The 17,725-nt window shown below is 35.1% G+C and overlaps 4 protein-coding genes across 7 annotated transcripts; 1 reads left to right on the top strand and 3 right to left on the bottom strand.

The window, feature by feature from the left end:
* Positions 1–16: 16 nt before the first annotated feature.
* Positions 17–2,930, bottom strand: LOC140834673 (probable tetraacyldisaccharide 4'-kinase, mitochondrial). Of its 4 annotated transcripts, none has more exons than XM_073199718.1 (8): positions 2,624–2,926; positions 2,256–2,358; positions 1,733–1,966; positions 1,339–1,488; positions 983–1,192; positions 819–878; positions 510–590; positions 17–430 (listed from the first exon to the last, which is right to left on the bottom strand). In XM_073199718.1, the coding sequence occupies exons 1-8, from the start codon at positions 2,794–2,796 to the stop codon at positions 269–271; spliced, it is 1,173 nt and encodes a 390-aa protein (XP_073055819.1). In that variant the 5' UTR covers positions 2,797–2,926; the 3' UTR covers positions 17–268. The 4 variants fall into 4 exon arrangements, with proteins under 4 accessions (XP_073055819.1, XP_073055818.1, XP_073055822.1 ...); XM_073199717.1 differs by having other exon boundaries at positions 2,256–2,379; positions 2,624–2,924; XM_073199721.1 differs by lacking the exon at positions 2,624–2,926 and adding an exon at positions 2,470–2,591 and having other exon boundaries at positions 2,256–2,379.
* Positions 2,931–3,776: 846 nt separating this feature from the next.
* LOC140834674 (autophagy-related protein 8C-like) lies at positions 3,777–5,273 on the bottom strand. The gene is made up of 5 exons (XM_073199722.1): positions 5,121–5,273; positions 4,875–4,930; positions 4,619–4,671; positions 4,155–4,273; positions 3,777–4,064 (listed from the first exon to the last, which is right to left on the bottom strand). Exons 1-5 carry the CDS (start codon positions 5,155–5,157, stop codon positions 3,970–3,972), a joined length of 360 nt encoding a protein of 119 aa, XP_073055823.1. The 5' UTR covers positions 5,158–5,273; the 3' UTR covers positions 3,777–3,969.
* Positions 5,274–7,075: 1,802 nt separating this feature from the next.
* Positions 7,076–10,044, bottom strand: LOC140834672 (uncharacterized). The gene is made up of 3 exons (XM_073199716.1): positions 9,500–10,044; positions 9,182–9,277; positions 7,076–8,912 (listed from the first exon to the last, which is right to left on the bottom strand). Exons 1-3 carry the CDS (start codon positions 9,902–9,904, stop codon positions 7,404–7,406), a joined length of 2,010 nt encoding a protein of 669 aa, XP_073055817.1. The 5' UTR covers positions 9,905–10,044; the 3' UTR covers positions 7,076–7,403.
* Positions 10,045–14,244: 4,200 nt separating this feature from the next.
* LOC140833553 (uncharacterized) lies at positions 14,245–14,831 on the top strand. The gene has a single exon (XM_073197884.1). It carries the CDS (start codon positions 14,325–14,327, stop codon positions 14,661–14,663), a length of 339 nt encoding a protein of 112 aa, XP_073053985.1. The 5' UTR covers positions 14,245–14,324; the 3' UTR covers positions 14,664–14,831.
* The last annotated feature ends 2,894 nt before the right edge of the window (positions 14,832–17,725 follow it).

The raw sequence follows: 17,725 nt of genomic DNA, 5'->3' as shown, positions 1-17,725 counted from the left end.
ATATGACAAAACAAGATTCAAACATTAAAAATCACCACAACCAGCTTAACCCCAGGTTCGCACAACTCTATTTCCGTGCGTAGGCGTCTTCAATAAGTTCACCGTCAACTTGAATCTACAAATGGAAATACTTTTTTTTCCTTTTCACCTCCCTTTTTCTTTAACTTTCGTCGAGGTCTTTCCCAAATCAGAATAAACCTTAGTGTATATCACAACAAAAACACACTAGCGAAAAAAATTATAATGGGTTTGAATAAACGATTAGCAATTACCATTTACCAAGTTCATCTCGCCTGAAAAGCTCCATCATGATCTTCTCAAAGCTATTTTCTGTTCTCTCGTCGTGCGGCAATATTTGCAAGCGACAACAAACAACCAGTACTTCGTATGGTTCAAGGAGTTGAAGAATCCGTGGAGATCTGTCATAATCCTAATCAGACAAAACCAACGCATTCAGTTTTTGTATCAGAGTTTTAAAAAATTACTTAAAATAAAAGTGTTGGCTTTACCTTTTCAGTCGCAACAACAATTGGCTTAGCAGCAAACTTGGACTCAAGTGTTTGAATCCTAGTTCTTACTATTTTAATATCCTAGTTTGAGGTACACAAAGAAGTCAGTATATCCTACTTGCAACAAAAAACCCAGAAAATTAAATGGAAAAAGGGTGCAAAAGGAACTGGCATCGGCTAGATTAGAGGTATCAGATTTTAACCACCTACATCAGATGTTACAGTTAAAACGCAAGAATGGCCGAAAAACTTTCAGAGCAACACGGATATCGGTAAATAAAAAATAAAGCAAGAGAAGATCAAATATACCTTCATTCGAAACAAATGGTGATCACTGAAGTCTAACCGATCCAAATATCTTGGTCCCATCTGCAAATAGTTAATACACTAATACCCCTTCAACGGAGAACAATGTGGGATCAAGAATCAAAAGATCTGTCACATTTTGCTAATGAAAAAATATAGAATCACACCTTATCAATCCTTTGAATGAAGGAGTCGGCAAAACCAATCCCAGATATGCACAACAGAATCTTGTTTTTTACAGCCTCCAGTGGAATTTTAAAAGACACGTCTTCAGGTTTGAAGAAGTGTAATGGAGCCATTTCAGTTAAGAATATAGGAACAGATTCTTTGACCTTCTGAACTGATGATTCCAGGGCTTTAATGTCTTTTTCCTGCACCTGTATATATGATCATCGCGTTAGAATACTTGTTGCTGGTGTATTAGCCAATTCATCAGGCTGTGTACCAAGAAACTTGTGAGATGTACATAAATCAAGAAAACAGAAGAATTAATAGGCAAACAAATACGAAAATTCTTTAATACCAAATCTGCATGATGAATGATGACAATATCTGCTCGGCCCAATGCTGTCAGAGGTTCCCTTAATGGTCCAAGTGGAACCAACCGATGATTTCCCCACGGCATCATAGCATTGATCATCACAATTTCCAGGTCACGCCATAAGCTCAGATGCTGCCTTCCAAATATTTACAGGTTTACAGGCATAAGTGTGAATCCCACATTATTTTAATCTTCTGAGTTTTACAAATGCTAGATTCAAAATGGCAGGAGAAGAGATCGATCGAACCTTATCAGATTCTTACAAATGGAAAAAAAACAACTAGAATTGATAACATTTTCTTTCACTGCTAATCGAATTCTTCTGAACAGGGGTATCAAATCTGGGTTTAGAGACACCAAGAAGAATCAAGACTACCTGCATTCCATCATCAAGTATAGCTGCACCAATTTGGTCTGAGTTGGAAAGGTTTTTCTCTTTCTCCTCAGAAAATATTCTTTTCGAACAACGAATGTCATGAAAATTCACGTAGCCATACTTTTCAAGAAAACTCAACGCTGTGGCAGCTCGGTTCACACCAATGCCAATCTTTGCACATGTCCCTTGCAGATGCCTCCGAAGCATTTTAGCTTCATCAGCTCCGCCATAACCCTGTAAAAACAGTTTTGTTTTAAATCTCCTCTATCAAGAAACACTGCACAGATGTAGTTACTCGTACCAACAACTATGCGGTTGTGATGAAAGTCTGCATAATTTACTATCAACTCACTATTGTATGAAACCATAAACTAGGAGAAAAACTAGTATGCTATTTACCCACATTTACATGTATCCAATATCTGAGCAATTAAGAGTGCTGAGTAAAAATAATTTACAAAGCTGGGTCTCAACGGAAATCACACTTCCTATGCAGAAAATAATGGGTAGGGAAACAAAATACCCTTGTAAGAATGAGAGGAGAAACCCCAGAATCAATCAATAAGCGTGCAAGAAACTCCACCATTGGCGTCTTCCCGTTGCCACCCCATGTCAAATTCCCAACACTAATCACAGGCACCGGTAACCTTAATCAACCAAAAATATATAGAATCATCCACGAACCAAACAAAAAAATGACCTAACAAATTTTTTTTAAAAAAATACAGAAACTCAACAGCCGTCAAAAAGTTCCGTGGGTTTTACAACAGCATAGGGCCCCAATTCTCCAAGATGGTTAGTTCCATAAGCCCTTAAACAATTTTTTACTCCTCGCAACCGTAGTCAACAATCCTTCACAAAAAATATTAAAAATGGAGCTGGAGAAATTACCTGTGTTTGGTGAGGATCTTTAGATTATAAAGATGGTGGCGGAGGGATAGAGCGATGCTGTATAGGGAAGAAGCAAAGGAGAGGAGCGGAAGGAGAGAGAGGTGCAGGAGAGGAAGAGAAGAGAGTGTGTGCGAATAAGCTATTTGCCTCACCGCTTTGCGCACATTCTCCATTCGACCCAACTGATGAACCAATAACTTTTTCCTTGAACTTGAATAGTTGGGTTTTTCTTCTTCCTCCTTTTTTTTTTTTGAAAATTTGTATTAATCAAACACTGAATACTATGGAAAGATACTCGTTCTTCCTCCTCTAATTATATATATATATATATATGTGTGTGTGTGTGTGTGTGTGTGTGTGTGTTGCTGTTGCTGTTGCTTCAATGTCCGTACACTAAGCAGAAGCTCTGAAAATGGAATCGAAAGAGGTGCCAGTGCTGAGAAAATTGGTTCTTATTCGAAACATTCTTACACTGATTTTGAGTGCCATATAATATATATATATATATTTTGCACATTTCTCTTGCATACACATTTTCACAAATTGGTTTTTTGAGCAAAAAATTAACTAGCTCGAAATGATTTTTAGGTACCTCCAAAAGTCGAGCTCAAAATAAACCACTCGACTGAGCTCAGGCTCGAATTCAAGCATTTTTTTCAGTTGAACTCAAGTAGGAATGTAGGATGTTTAAGCGAATTCAAGCATTTGAACAAGAGTAGGATATTACTTGACCTCGTATCATCTGTAGCCCTGAATTTGACATGCAGATTCCCCTACTAAAATTCAATTAACTCAAGATCTTTAAACTTCACTTGAGATTCTTGTCTTTCAATGAATGTTAAATGATTCATTATCTTGGGCTCTACAAGTTGTTCGAAATACAGCTATTATATAATTTTAAATCTCTACCTTTTCTTTTTTTACACATACGGGTTAGATAACCAAATATAGTCGCATACCATTTAAATCTCAAAATAAAAAAAAATGTTTTCAAAATTATAATTATCTTTAAATAAAATCGAACACAAAAAGCATAATAAGAAGATTCAGTTCAGCTCATACCCGTGCACACTATCAGACATGCACGACCTGAAGTGCTCACAACACGATGAACTTACTGCTTACACTTACCATTTACTTCAACAAGAGAATATGATTTGCACTGAAAAGGTTTATTTAAAAAGTCACCATCATAAGAAACTGATATTCAAGTTCAAATTCGGCGTGGCAGAAATCGTAGTAACTAGAAGTCGGACGAGACAAATGGCACCAGATAGATAATGAAAGAGAATTTACAAGTTAATCTTATTTAGACTATACATATAACTCTGGTGGATTTCCAAATTTTAGCTCGATCCAAAGGTATTCTCGCCGCTGTAAGTCATGTACAAGAAACCATCCTCATCTTTGTTTTCCTCATAAATTGCAGACATCATGGAAGCTGCAACATCCCATAACAAAAAATACATATTTAAAACAAGAAAAGGCAAACAATTATTTATAATTAAAGTTCGCCACAGTTTCTCCTTACCAGTGGGAGGAAGAATGTTCTTGACAAACACAAATATGGCTTTCTCAGCACTGAGCTTTATTCTTTTACGGATAACATAGACAAACTGCCCCACTGTCAGATCACCAGGAACCAGATATCTGTGTTTTTTTTTTTTGCAATAAAAAATCGTTAAAATTTATACACAATTCGTAATCAAAACAATCCTCCGGATCCATCTCCAGATAAAGAGAGAGACTGGTAACACAGTGTTTTCCTTCTTCCTCCAACAAGACATGAAGATATTAAAGGATTATGGCATGTTCATCATTATTAAAGAAACATTCATAACGTATTCAAAACACGACTCAATGCATGCCAAGCATCTGTAGCCAAAAAAAAACACAAAGAAAAATCTCCTGAAGTAGATCAAATTTCTCATAATGATATAAGCCAAACTAGACACCAAAAGAACCAAGAGTTGAAAACAGATGAAAGAAACTGACTTTTTCTTGTCAATGTCCGGAATGTCACTTCTTTCAGCCTTTTCCACAATAACCTACACCAAATACCGACATAAATAATATAACGACAAGCAGACATCAAGGGCTGGACCCAAAAGTTTAAATAACAGGGAGTTCATGAATTATTATGCGAAAATCAAATCATGTGACAAACAATATATTAATCTCGAATTTATATTTCCTACGGTCGCCAAATCGGGGAAACCCCAAATTCCATCGTAAATCGACCAATTCATACCGGAATTCTGTCGGGGTACTTCTCCCTGATACGAGAAGCCTCAGCCTGTCGCCTCTCTGCAACATTTTACACGTAAAAACCGTAATCAGTATCACAACACGCGCCAAGTCAACGACAAAGACCATATTGGTCAAAATCGAATACCATAAGCAGTAAAACCTAGCTATATGAATACGAAAAAACACAACACAACGCGACAAAAATAGAAGTTTCCAAAGATCGGAACAGAAATAGTATGAATATCACCGAGAGGGTGTTCCAATTTGAAGGAGCTTTTAGCCATGTCGTCCAGTGGAAGTGGCGAATCTGCCGACTGCGAGTCGAAGAGAGAGTAGGAAGCAAAATTAGGGATAGGTTATTTGCCTGAATTTGGGTATTTATTTATGATAGATAAATGAACGAAACAAGTGAAATTCCAGTTGTCAGTTGACCCTCATATTATCAGTCAATTACACCATCACCCCAAACTTTATATATTCATGTTGGGGTTTTTTATAAATTATTTTTAAAAAAAATCAAAATTAATATATATGATAGAGTTTTGCAAATATACAATGGTGTTAACGGACTCTCCGCCAAAAGAGAAGAGCGGATTCGTTGCCAAAAGAAAAGAGATCCTCCCACAATCTGAAAAATTTCAACTTACCTTCAATGACATTCGAACTCGCAAAATCAACTTATTTCTTTACGACATTGATATCCAATTCTCACGTTTAAAAAATTTGAGTTTTTCAGTTTATTATAAGTTTTGATCTTCAAAATCCATCCACAAATTTCATTTGTGTGAGAGATTTTGATACGTCGTGATTGGATATTAATAGACGTGAGCCAGACTTAAACTCAAACCCAAACCCGAACACGAGATCCGTGAGCTAGAATCTTCAATGTTTAAAATTAACAGCTGGAGTTATGAAGTCCAACTTAGTCAATACATTGTGTGTTCGAGAATTTCATTTATTGCATCTCATTATATATAGGATCTGAAGGATGGAGAATATGCAAAGAGTTCCGCCAAGCTGTAGGCATTTCTTCCACCGGCCACACTGCATAGACATATGAATGGCTTACTCGGCAAGGGAGTTGTCCGATATGCAGAAAAGACTCTTAAAATTAACTTTCATTTGATCAAAAAATCAACTCTATTTATATCCCAGTGATTCTCAATGGATATTGTTATAGTCAATATGCGCGTATTCATTTACTCCTATGGCTGACCAGTCTTTGGATCAAGATCAAATAAAGAGCTCTTTATTTGAAAATATTACAGAAGAATGTTATGTAATGAAATAACGATTATCAAAATAAAACCATAATCATAGGACATTAATCTGGCAATTAGAGTCATAATCCAATAATAAAAATAATTAATCTTCAACAATAATCTAAAAATAGAATATTTTCTTTCTAATATTTTAAATTATTGTGCATACATCTAACAAGGGGAGGCGCGAGGGGTTCACCTCTGGAGTTTTTTGAAGCCCGGACCATGTTTACCAATTTTCTGGCAAAAAATGCAAGTAAGCGGTTCGTCTTTGGGGTTTTTTTTTTGGAATTCTCGACGATGCAAGAAATGTGATACGATGTTATGATCTATTTCGAACTTCAATGCTCCTATTGTAGTAAGAAAAAAAAAGGGAAAAAAAAACCCAAACAGCAGAATCGTAACTTAAAGGTCTGAAAATTGTCCACCAGTTTTCAGAGTCACTCCAAGAATCCGAGGCCCCAAATTTAGAAAATTAATTTTGCGACACCAGTATCTTGTACGCTCGAACTCACGTGTAATGTTTCGACTTTTTAGCACGGTGAACTGTGCTTAGGGTTATATTTTGAAATTAGGTACGCAGGATATTTTTGTCTGAACATGTTAAAATACTTTCGAGCGATATGTCCATGCTTGCTTTGGATAAAGAAAATGCACATTGATGCATCAAAACATTTAATCACTTGCACTGATTACTATACCATTATTGTTTCACTCAAGACATGTGATCCTGTTAATGGCTGGGCATTAGGCTTCCTCGAAACACAATTTACACAGAGCTCTAACGTGAGGACTCCGCCAATTCAAATGAAGGGATGTTCTGTGAACTTATTCTCAAATTATACACACACACACACACACACTTTAGAGAATAATGGGCTCTATTCACCACCCACGAGGGTCTTTTTTCCATGTTTTTACCTTTATGAAAAAAAAATAATACAAGAAGTTGCCAGTTGGTAATAAAAAAATAGAAAGGTATTCTGCGTTGAAGGCAATAAGACAAGTGCTCTTCCATGATAAACAATTGGCAAATACATCCACCTTCAATAGTCAAGGCGTTCAACAATCATACATCATCATTCGCCGATATTGAGTATACTTTTCTTGGCTACCCCAATGACGGACAGATCTTCAGTCTTCACCATTTTTTAGATTACGGGGTGGGGAAATTGCACATGCCAAGACTGGTTCATATCGCATGTGCACACAACTCACTCGGGGCAGTTTCAATGGGGTTTGAGAAGAAACCAATCGTATAGTTGCTTCTAGATTTTCTGCTTTAAAACCTGGCGCAATTGGGTATTTTTATTATCCATCCTTGCTTCCAAAAGTCTGGCCTTTAAACTACTCTTCTGCACACCAAGTGGCCATTCAATGCATCCTTTCCTCCCTCGAGTCACCTGTGGATTTCCTGCGACAGGCGAGCTCAATTGTTCAGCCAAATCCGGTGGACTAACATGATCTGGGGATGTAGTAGCTCCATTTGAAAGTCTCCCCTTTATTCCATAAGCTGACAAGAGTTTATAACTATCACTGTCGTTGCTCGGTTGTGATCTCCATAGCCTAGAGATAGACAAGGCCTTTTTCGAATTTCTTGTTGGCACCAGAACTTCTCCGACGTCCTTAACAGGTGTCTCCTCTCTGCTTCTTGAAATATTTCTGGCTTGAAAATGAGTGCTGACAGAAGGATCGCTTCCATCGGGGGAATAACTGGAGCCCTGATCCTCAACATGGCTCGCTGTTTCCCATTCACTAGTATCTTCTTCTAGTTCACCACTTTGACTCTTAAACACGTTGGAAAGTGCAAGAGCACCATCTTCAACAAGAATTCCCACCCCAGGACTCGCTGTGTGAATCTGGGAGTCATGGCAAGGACCGTATCCAAGACATCGCTCAGCCTCCATCTTGTCGGATTCTCCAAAATTATCTTCAAAGAGACGGAAGATTTCATCAGAACTTGGGGGCTCGTATCTTAATTCCCTGACATCTTGTATGTTGACAGAGCCAGCAGCCTCACAGAGCAATTCTGCTTTTTTTATTTCACCTATATCGGAAATTGTACATCTCACATTCAAAAGGGTCTGAAGATCGGCTACTAGATTGTTCATCTGCACATACTTCTCTTCAAGCATAACCTTTGCATCGACCAGCTTCATTTGCACTCGTTCCTCACGCCAAACCTCAGCCATCTGCAACATCTTTCTCTCTTCTTCCACATCCTCTTGAACTTTCATCGATTCTCTCTTTGCTGCTTCAACTTCATCCCTGTCGTCTCCGATTTCTTTAGCAAGCTCATCACAGACCTCCTCTATCAGTTCCCTGGCTTTCCTCTCCTTTTCACTTTGTTGCATATAGCGCTTTGCATATAACTTAGCTTCAGATAACTGATTTACCAACTTGGAATTGACCATCTCAAGTCGCTGCCTGGTTTTCTTTTCTTTGATTAATTCAGCCTTCATATTGTGCAAAATTGCACGGATTTTTTCATGTTCTCTACTCCGCCAAGAAGCCCTTTCCTCGCTGAGTTTCAGCAAGAACTGCTCAAGTTTCTTTTTAGAAGATCGACGCTCAATTTCGAGCTCACTGATTCTGGCTCTAGCATGCTCAAGTTCTCTCTCAAGGGCAGATGTCACCAAACCAGAAGTTTCCCGTTGGTCAATGCGCTTTGGTTGGCCAGATCCCTGCCTCAACTCAGTAGACCTTTTCGAACCAACAGGATCCCACTTTGTTACTCCCTCGGTCGGAGAGTCGGGAAATTGAGAAGACATGCCAAACTGCAAGAACCATGATTGCATAAAACACTACATTTGTCAAATCGAAGACAAGTTCTCTCGAAGCATTAAAGCAGTAGACAATGAATCTTTCATTGCAACTTATGTAGATAAGAATCAAACTCGATTAATGGATTCTATCGTCCTAAAAACATTTCCATAGCTATCTTTATTGAAGCTGTCCTAATTGAAAAAAACAAGACTATGAAAGACAAATTAGTCAATTAGAATAAACGAAAGCAATTATCTGATAAGATGGGATAAGGAAGGACCTTTCTAAGAGCGGAACAAGAATGCTGACTGTGTAGCAAATTCTTGTCGTGAGGACGATGCACGGCGTCCACACGATGAACACGGCCATCTCTTGGCTGCAGGTAAGAATCGAGGCTATCAAAAATCAACAATTTTCATCATATAAACTCATGAAAATAGTTATTCAACACGTACAGTGTAATTACAGGGACAGTTCAAGAAAATCAACTTCAAACCAAACTCCAATGCGAAAATAAAAAGTGAAAAAGTCGAATTTGAGACGTTTAAATCAAGAATGATGAATGAATTCGAGTAAAGAGACTCCTAAAACGGAATACCTGAACTCCTAAACTGTGGCCACCATGACTCGAATACTCCGGCAAACGCAGCCTCCAAATTCCGGCGGCCAGCTTCCTCGCCGACACGGCGGTCCTACCTTTCCGGAAACCTCTCAAGCCAGCATCTAGAGACGATTTCTCCTCCACCACCGAATCATTCTCGTCATTAATTGCATCAAGCTTCCATCTTTGCATAGGGGTTTCAGGGCGGCTGCCCCGTTTAGCAGACTGGGTCCCAACTCCCCTTTTCAACAACACACCGACACTGGAGTTCTTGATTCTCCGGCTAGGCCACTTGCGAGTGGAAGTGGAATTGTGCGAGAGATCTGATGGATGTGGAGAGTCCAGAGAAACTCTAGGAAAGTGTTCTTCTTGGACTTCGGCTCTTTCTAAGGTTATCTTCATTGTTTTTGTAGCTTTTCGTCCGCCATTACAGGCTGATTTCACCTATAAGTGTGTCATTGGGGATCCCTTCCCAGCCGGTGGGGCAGAGTCGGAGGCCTGGCAGGTAAAATAAAATTTATCTGTAAATGGAATTTACTATGGATTATGTATATTTTGTTCTTAATAATAATTAAAGTTTTTTATTTATTTATAATATTCTACGAAGGAAAAATAGAGGCCTAAAAGGGTATTCTGGTAATTCTAAGAATTAAATCGAGATTTTATCTCGTCTCTAGTACATGACGAGTATTATATATAAAATAATTATATTACAAAAAAAAAATTTATGTGCTATGTGAGCACACATATGTTAGGAGAACAAATGCAATAAAAAAGCAAGTATTTTGTAAGACTATTTATTGGTCGATTTGATACATAGTTGTAATGGAAACAAATATTTTTCATGCATCGATTCGAATAAGATATTCATCTTATAAAATCTCTCTGTAAGACGATTTCATAAAAAATTATGTTAACATATCGCACAAGTTCTTTCTATTTGTCTTAGTCACGATACTTAAATATATATTGTAATTGACGGCAATAGTGGGGAATGAAATACTAACTCTTAGGCAATGTTTTGTTTTATTTATTCATCTACTAATTATTTATCGCACATCAATAAAATCATTAATTATTTACATTAATCAAATCATTGAATTTAAGTTGTAATGTTACTCTTATTAAATAATATTATTAATATGTTTTAAACTATTAAAAAGACAAAATAGTTATTTGTCAATCAAATCAAATCACACAAACTATTATTTGTTAATCAAATCAAATAGACAAATCTTATATTAACTATATTTTTTTTATCATAATAAATTGTTTATCCAATATTATTAATTATTATGATATCTTTAATCCCAAACGATGGCTTGGGACGGTTCATATGAGATAAAAGTACAAAACATTTATGTTTACAGCTATATTTATTGAACAAATAACAAAAAAAATTATAGGTGAATTTACCTCCTTTACTGTCAAAATATTTATTTATTTTTTATTTACTTGATTTGTTGAACTTTTTACTATTACACGTGACAAACTTTCAAACGTAATTGATACCATGCGAGTAGGTCCATCACTTGCTCAAACCCAATCCTAGATAAATATTTTATTTTGTTCGTTATGAAAAAAATATTGTTTTTTATATCAAAAATATTAATTATATTATAGATATACATATAATTAATATGTCTCACAAATAAATATATGTGACATCGTCTCACAAAAACTTCCTCGATGTATAAACATATTTATTTTTTAAATACCCTTCCAAGCCTAGCAAATAGATTAATACTGAAAGTATTGAATTTTTTTTTTTTTTTTTGGAACTGTGATTCACATTACACTTTGTGTTGCATACACTCCACTCTTCATGTAAAATTTATTAATAAAATGGAGTACAAACAACAACAAGTGAAGCTGAATAACAATTCTCCTTTTAATGTATAAATATACATACAAAAGCTTTATTTCATGAGACGTTTCTTCTATCAGTCCCAACGGATGAAAAAAAAAACTTACTTTTAATTTAGAAAAACATTATTTTCATTCTAGATATGAATCACATCAAACAATCTCACAGATATAGATGCATAAACTCGTCTCACTACATTCATTAGAGAATAGTAACATTGTTGGTTGATTATTATATTTTGAAGATAATATATACATTGCGATAATGTTATTAAGTTTCTTTTGTGCCCATTTGGCCTCTACGGTTGGCGTCAATTAAAAAGAAAGCTGAATTTGAATTTTGAAATAATGATTCTTTAATGAAATAGAATTAATTAATTTAGTCCATTCTCCACATTCATTATGTCTTGCATTACATTATTATTATGAAACTTAAAATCTTCGATTGGCCCCACATGCCAATTGTTTTTCGTTGGAAATAAGGATTTACTTTTTGTTGTGAAATTATTATTTGAATAGGTCTCTTGTGATACGGTCTCACGAATCTTTATCTGTGAGGCGGGTCAACCATACCGATATTTACAATAAAAATAATACTCTTAACAAAAAAAAAATAATTTTTTTATGGATGATCCAAATAAGATATTTGTATCACAAAATACGATCCGTGAGACCGTCTCACACGTATTTGTTTTATTTATTTTTATGTAGGCCATAGTTATTAGGATCATATTTATTTTCTTGTAACAACGCCTATGGATGGGGTTGTGCTTTTAATGCATTTCTTGCTTATCTGGGTTCTTTTCTTATCCTCACAATAAAGTTGTGTTGTCTACTCAAGGAGGCCTATAAAAAAAATAACAATAATAATAATAAAAAAATAAAAAGGGGTTATTTAGAAAAATGGATCTGATCATATATATATATTTTTAAATGATCTCCTAAGTGTATTTAAAAATATACGGTATAACATCATTTTTTAAAAAAAAATAATGATCGACTAAGATTAGATAACAAAATATGCTTAATAAAAGGAGGTGATTGCATAATTTTTTTTAAAAAAAAGTTTGCAAATTTGATTCGTATTACATGATTTCTGTATAAAATTAGTGTTGAAGTTGATAATGAAATCGAAACATGCATCAATCACTACAATTATAAAATAGGACTCATGGTTTTTAAAAAAAATTTAAGAGATTTATAAATTTTTAAAATTGAAGGAGGCGAAATCAGTTCAAAACTTATATCTTACCATTTATTAATTTTTATTTAATTATTTATTCAACAATTTATATATATATATATATATATATATATATATATATATATATATTTGGGGTGAAGCAGCATCGTTCAATTATTAGCCAGATGCATAGGTAATTTGGACCGCTTAATCTGATCTATTTGGAATTTAATGCCGTGCACCAAATTTTTTGACGGGGCCAGTTTGAGCTTATCGTTTAAATCAGTCGCAATTTGTGGTCGGATGTAAGAATTTTTCTAGACTTATTTTATTAAGAGTAAGAGGTGTATGGTAATATCGTCTCATTAGTTTATATATATTAGATTACTCAATTCGATCTATTTTAATATGAAAAATAATATTTCTAACATAAAAAATAATATTTTTCATGAGTTATTCGTCTTGTTATATATTAACCTATGAAAAATATCACATACGTTTTTTTTTATGCTTTTATTAATTAGTCAACAAGTTTTAATATTGATGTTAATGTTTTCGCATGATTGATAAAAAATATTTTTTGTGAGAGATCTAACATATTTATATTCGTGAGATGTGTCGATCCGATCCATATCTACTACAAAAAGTAATATTAATTTTGATTTTTTATGTGTTGATCGAGTCAGATATCCGTCTAGTAAAATCAAACTGTGAGATAGTTTGAGAAGAGTTTTTGTGTTATATAGATAATTTAGGTATTTTTGACACGCTTGTCTCGTGAAAAATATAATGGTGATAAATGACGTGAAAATAATTTTAAAATAAATATAGGTAGATAACATATGAAAAAAATAATAATAATAAGTTTCCAATTACTGTACAAATTGAGTTAAACACAAGATAATACAACGATACATCTGGAATTTCATATCTTCCACCAAACGGTGACTAAGTATAAAATATTCTACTTGAATATATAATTTATAAATTGTCAAACGTAGAGAAATTGCCTACCATGCAGTAGGTTAATAAATAAATAGTGTCTGTTTGTATTTAAAAAAAAAAGTATTAATATTTGCTAGGTCAGAAGAAGATCTTCAGAGAGAAGACTTCAATACACGTTTCCGTCGTGAAACATAGATTAAATTTCACGAGTAACGCAAAGCTTATTTTATATTTGTTTTGCAATTGAGTTTTCTTACAGCTATTAACAATCAACAATAAATAAAAGTTATTCTGCAATTTATTTGCCAAATAATTAGAGCAATTCATCCGTCAATCAATTTTTTAAAAAAAGTTACGGTCTCATAGATCTTTATTCGTAATTCCAGTTAATTATGTCTATATTTTAAATAAAAAATAATAATTTTAGTATAAAAAGTAATAGTTGTTTACGGGTGACCAAAATAAAATATTTGTTTAACAGAATCGACTGATAAAATCGTCTCACGAGAATTTTTGCGTTAAAAAAATAAGTAAGTCCATTAAAGGCTGCAAATGATGTGCTAATAATGATATTAATAATGAGTATTTACCGTATCAAAACTAACCTTGGCCGAGGTGGGACAACCTGCTTTCGTATATGATATATCCCACTGGGCACCCTTACCCATTTTGCCTGCCTCACATCGATACCACGTGAGCAAGCATGTTTTGAATGGATCACTGCACTGCCCCCAGTGATAGGATAGAATAAACCCATCCACTCTTACATGCTACACATTCAACGGTCCCATCCCCATTTTGGCTACGAATCCTTATAACACGTAAACTATGGGCAACTGTATCATCAAGGAATCCTCCATGCAATGGGGTGGCGAAGACTGGAGTACGTCATTCGCACGTGAATCCGATTTCTCCAATAGAACCAGGAATCGCCGGTATTTCTACGCCGAAACAGAAAGAACAAGTCTTCTTGGAGTTTCGTCATCACCCAAAGCTGCAGGATCGAAGGTCGTGAAGATAAGGGTATCCAAGAAGCAGCTGTCGGATCTGTTGAAGAATGCCGATATGGAGGGATTGTCGGCGCAGGAAGTTTTGGCCCGATTGACGGAGGCCGGCGATCAACTTGATGCCCATCGGGCGCTTGCCTTGACAAGCATTCCTGAGTGAGTTTAGGTAGGGCCTTCTTGTTGGATTACAAAATCAGGTCATTGTTGGATTACAAAGTTTTTTCTTTTAAATTTATTATTAGTGTGAATCGAAGTTGAACAAAAATGACCTGAAATGTAGAGTTTGTTTATAGGTAGAGATTCTGCTCTCGCGTGGTCTCTCGATCTATACTTTATTTTCTACCCACATGGATAATTTGAAGCCTCTCTAAGGCTCGGCTAAGTCTTGAACCTTCTCGTCGACCACCTGGTAGAAACCGGCGTTCATCCTAGCTCTCAAGTAGAGATGACAATTTTCTTTTAGGGGGTTTGAGACTTGGCGGGGAAAACCCGAGATGAGGATGTGAACCCTCAATTTCTTCGAGTTTGAGAGGATACAAGGATATCGTCTACATTTCCAAATCCGTCTCGAAAATAATATTGATAATAATATTATTAGGAATCATGTTTTGATTTTAGTTTCAGGCAACACAGTAGATTATTTCAATGGCCTTGGTCCAATTTTAAAAATTAAGGTGAAAAGTTTCTAATATTTTATATAACTTCCTCCTTTTTACTTAATCATTATACAAGATCATCAATTTATTATGTAAAAATTGTTGTATAAATTTTGTTGCACATGTAGTATTACTCTTCTAGAAAACCAATGACAAATTCCCAAGATTGCCTAAAAGGTTGAGTTTAGATGACAAATTCCCAATTTTATTTATTAATTTTGAGATTTAGTCTTATTTTCGACTTAACGTTAACATGGTACCGATTCTGGGCTAATGTGACGGTGACGTATATAACATCACATCAGTGTTTTAGATGAAAATAAATTAAAATTACAAAAAATCAGAAAATATACGACTAAAACTTAAATTTAATAAGATAAATAACTAAAATTACAAAGAGACAAAATTATATGACCAAAAATTCATTTTTTCCGATTTTTATATACTTGATTATATATAATCTATACTGTTGATCATTAAATATATAAATTGCGTTAATCAACTCTATAGTTAAACAAATTCAAACTTCATTGCAATAAATAAAATATTTAATTAGGTATATTTAAATAAACCGCTTGATCAATCGTTGATGGGTTTGACTATATTTATACATTTTTTATCAACGTGAGCGGATATAAAATATTAGCGACGGACTTACAAACACTAATGTTAGCGACCGTTAAAGACAAACCGTCGCATCTTTAACATCAGCGACGGTTTTGTTCATATCGTCGCTACATTTGGCGACAGTGTTATCAAAACCGTCGCTATATTTAGCGACAAATAAGATTAAACCGTCGCCGATTTTAAATATTGCGATGGTTTTAGTCAAAACCGTCGCTATTTTCAAAAAATTCGTTCCCCCCCTAACTTCCCTCCTTTTTTTCCCATCACTCTCTATAAATACATACAACTTTCATTCAATTTCTTCCAATTCACTTCACAACAATTAAAATTTTCTCACTTACACAATTTTACAACTTCACAACACTTAAATTTTTTATCTCTTACATGATTTTACCACTTCACAACACTTAAAATTTTTATATTTTACACGATTTTTTTACAATATCAAAACAATTAAAATTTTTATCTCTTATACAATTTTATTATTTCACGACACTTAAATATTTTATCTTTTATATGATTGTACCAATTTACGTATTTATTAAATTCTAATTTTTTTTTATTTTACCTAAAATATTAGCGACGGACTTATAAACCGTCGCTATTAGCGACTGTTTTTCCACATGAATACTGTCGCTACATTTAGCGACGGTTTATATCAATTTTCGTCGGCACTAAATTGTGCGACGGTGTTAAAACCGTCGCAATTATCATTTGCGACGGTTTAAAAAACTGTCGCAATTATCATTTGCGACGGTTTTTAAAACTGTCGCAAATTGCAGATACGACGACGGGTTTTAATTGGCGACGGTTTTGAAAACCGTCGCAAAATATAACTACAACAACAGTTTTTTACCATTGTCTTTGAGCGAACATTTAACAACACTGGCTTCAACAACAGTTTTAAAATGGCTACGACAACGGATTTTATCCGTTGTCGTATAGCATTTTTCTTGTAGTAAGATCACCAAATATAACACAAAATTTCAAGTGAGATGGTTTCGTGAGTTAATTTTGTTGGACGGATATTCTATTTGGATGACCAATTAAAAAATATAATTTTTTATGTAAAAAATATTTCTTTTTATCGTAAATATAAGTAGAATTGACTCGTCTGACAAATAAAATTATTTAAGAACGTCTCACGAAAAACGTACTCCAAATATAATATAGGTCTTGGGTCCTTAAGGTGTTGAAAATTTGGCTTTAACTGCATGCAATATGCATAATTTGCCATATATCGTATTTAGATCCAATCCAAAGGCTAATTATTATTATTATTATTATCAAAAATATAAGTATAAATGTACTAATAATAATAAAATAAAATTATAAACGAACTTACTGCTATATATTCTTTATTTATATTTATTCATCTTCCACCGAAGAATATACGACCGTACGTGCAGTTAATGGAGCTCTCAGTTTCACGCCGAATTCAAGCACACCTCCGCACCACGAACGAATTCACCACCGCCTGCAATGTAGTTTTTGACTACTGCATTGCCCTCAATCAACATGCCTCCGTCGCGTGATTAAACCACAGCCAGTTCTGCGAAGCCGTGGACCTGATCTATAACCTCCTAGCCATCTTCCTGCGCGGCTTCCGCCGACTTCTTCCACGCCCTCCGAATCGGAATCGCGTCCTCCAGGCGATTATACGCCGACCTGATTCGGCGGCCGAGCTCGTTCTGGGCGAGGCAGAGTTTGAGGATTTAGCACTGGAGGTTTTCGCTGAAGCAATGGCGTGGGAAATGAAGTGGGTTGTGGTGAGGAGGACATTGCGTGCAGCGGTGGTGATTGGTATCCCGTGCGCGATTCACCCGGATCAATCTGGCTGGCTTGCGGCGATGTTTGCTGGTTACTGTCTAGGTACGGCCGCTCTCTACATCTTGGCGCTGAGATTTAGGTTTATTTTCTTTGGACTCTGGGTATCGGG

This window comes from Primulina eburnea, chromosome 6 (assembly GCF_022965805.1).
Source record: "Primulina eburnea isolate SZY01 chromosome 6, ASM2296580v1, whole genome shotgun sequence".
NCBI lineage: Eukaryota > Viridiplantae > Streptophyta > Magnoliopsida > Lamiales > Gesneriaceae > Primulina > Primulina eburnea.
The sequence above is the reverse complement of the archived record's forward strand: the minus strand, read 5'-3'. Positions and strand labels throughout refer to the sequence as shown.

Coding starts and splice junctions, on each gene's coding strand:
- LOC140834674 (XM_073199722.1), bottom strand. CDS start 5,157: ATGGCTAAAAGCTCCTTCAAATTGGAACACCCTCTCG. Junction 4,672..4,874: donor AGTACCCCGACAGAATTCCG/GTATGAATTGGT, acceptor TATTTGGTGTAG/GTTATTGTGGAAAAGGCTGA. Junction 4,274..4,618: donor CCGGACATTGACAAGAAAAA/GTCAGTTTCTTT, acceptor AAAAAAACACAG/ATATCTGGTTCCTGGTGATC.
- LOC140834673 (XM_073199717.1), bottom strand. CDS start 2,796: ATGGAGAATGTGCGCAAAGCGGTGAGGCAAATAGCTTATTCGCACACA. Junction 1,193..1,338: donor TCATTCATCATGCAGATTTG/GTATTAAAGAAT, acceptor TCATATATACAG/GTGCAGGAAAAAGACATTAA. Junction 591..818: donor ACCATTTGTTTCGAATGAAG/GTATATTTGATC, acceptor ACCTCAAACTAG/GATATTAAAATAGTAAGAAC.
- LOC140834672 (XM_073199716.1), bottom strand. CDS start 9,904: ATGAAGATAACCTTAGAAAGAGCCGAAGTCCAAGAAGAACACTTTCCT. Junction 9,278..9,499: donor GCCACAGTTTAGGAGTTCAG/GTATTCCGTTTT, acceptor TCTTACCTGCAG/CCAAGAGATGGCCGTGTTCA. Junction 8,913..9,181: donor CTTGTTCCGCTCTTAGAAAG/GTCCTTCCTTAT, acceptor TGGTTCTTGCAG/TTTGGCATGTCTTCTCAATT.
- LOC140833553 (XM_073197884.1), top strand. CDS start 14,325: ATGGGCAACTGTATCATCAAGGAATCCTCCATGCAATGGGGTGGCGAA.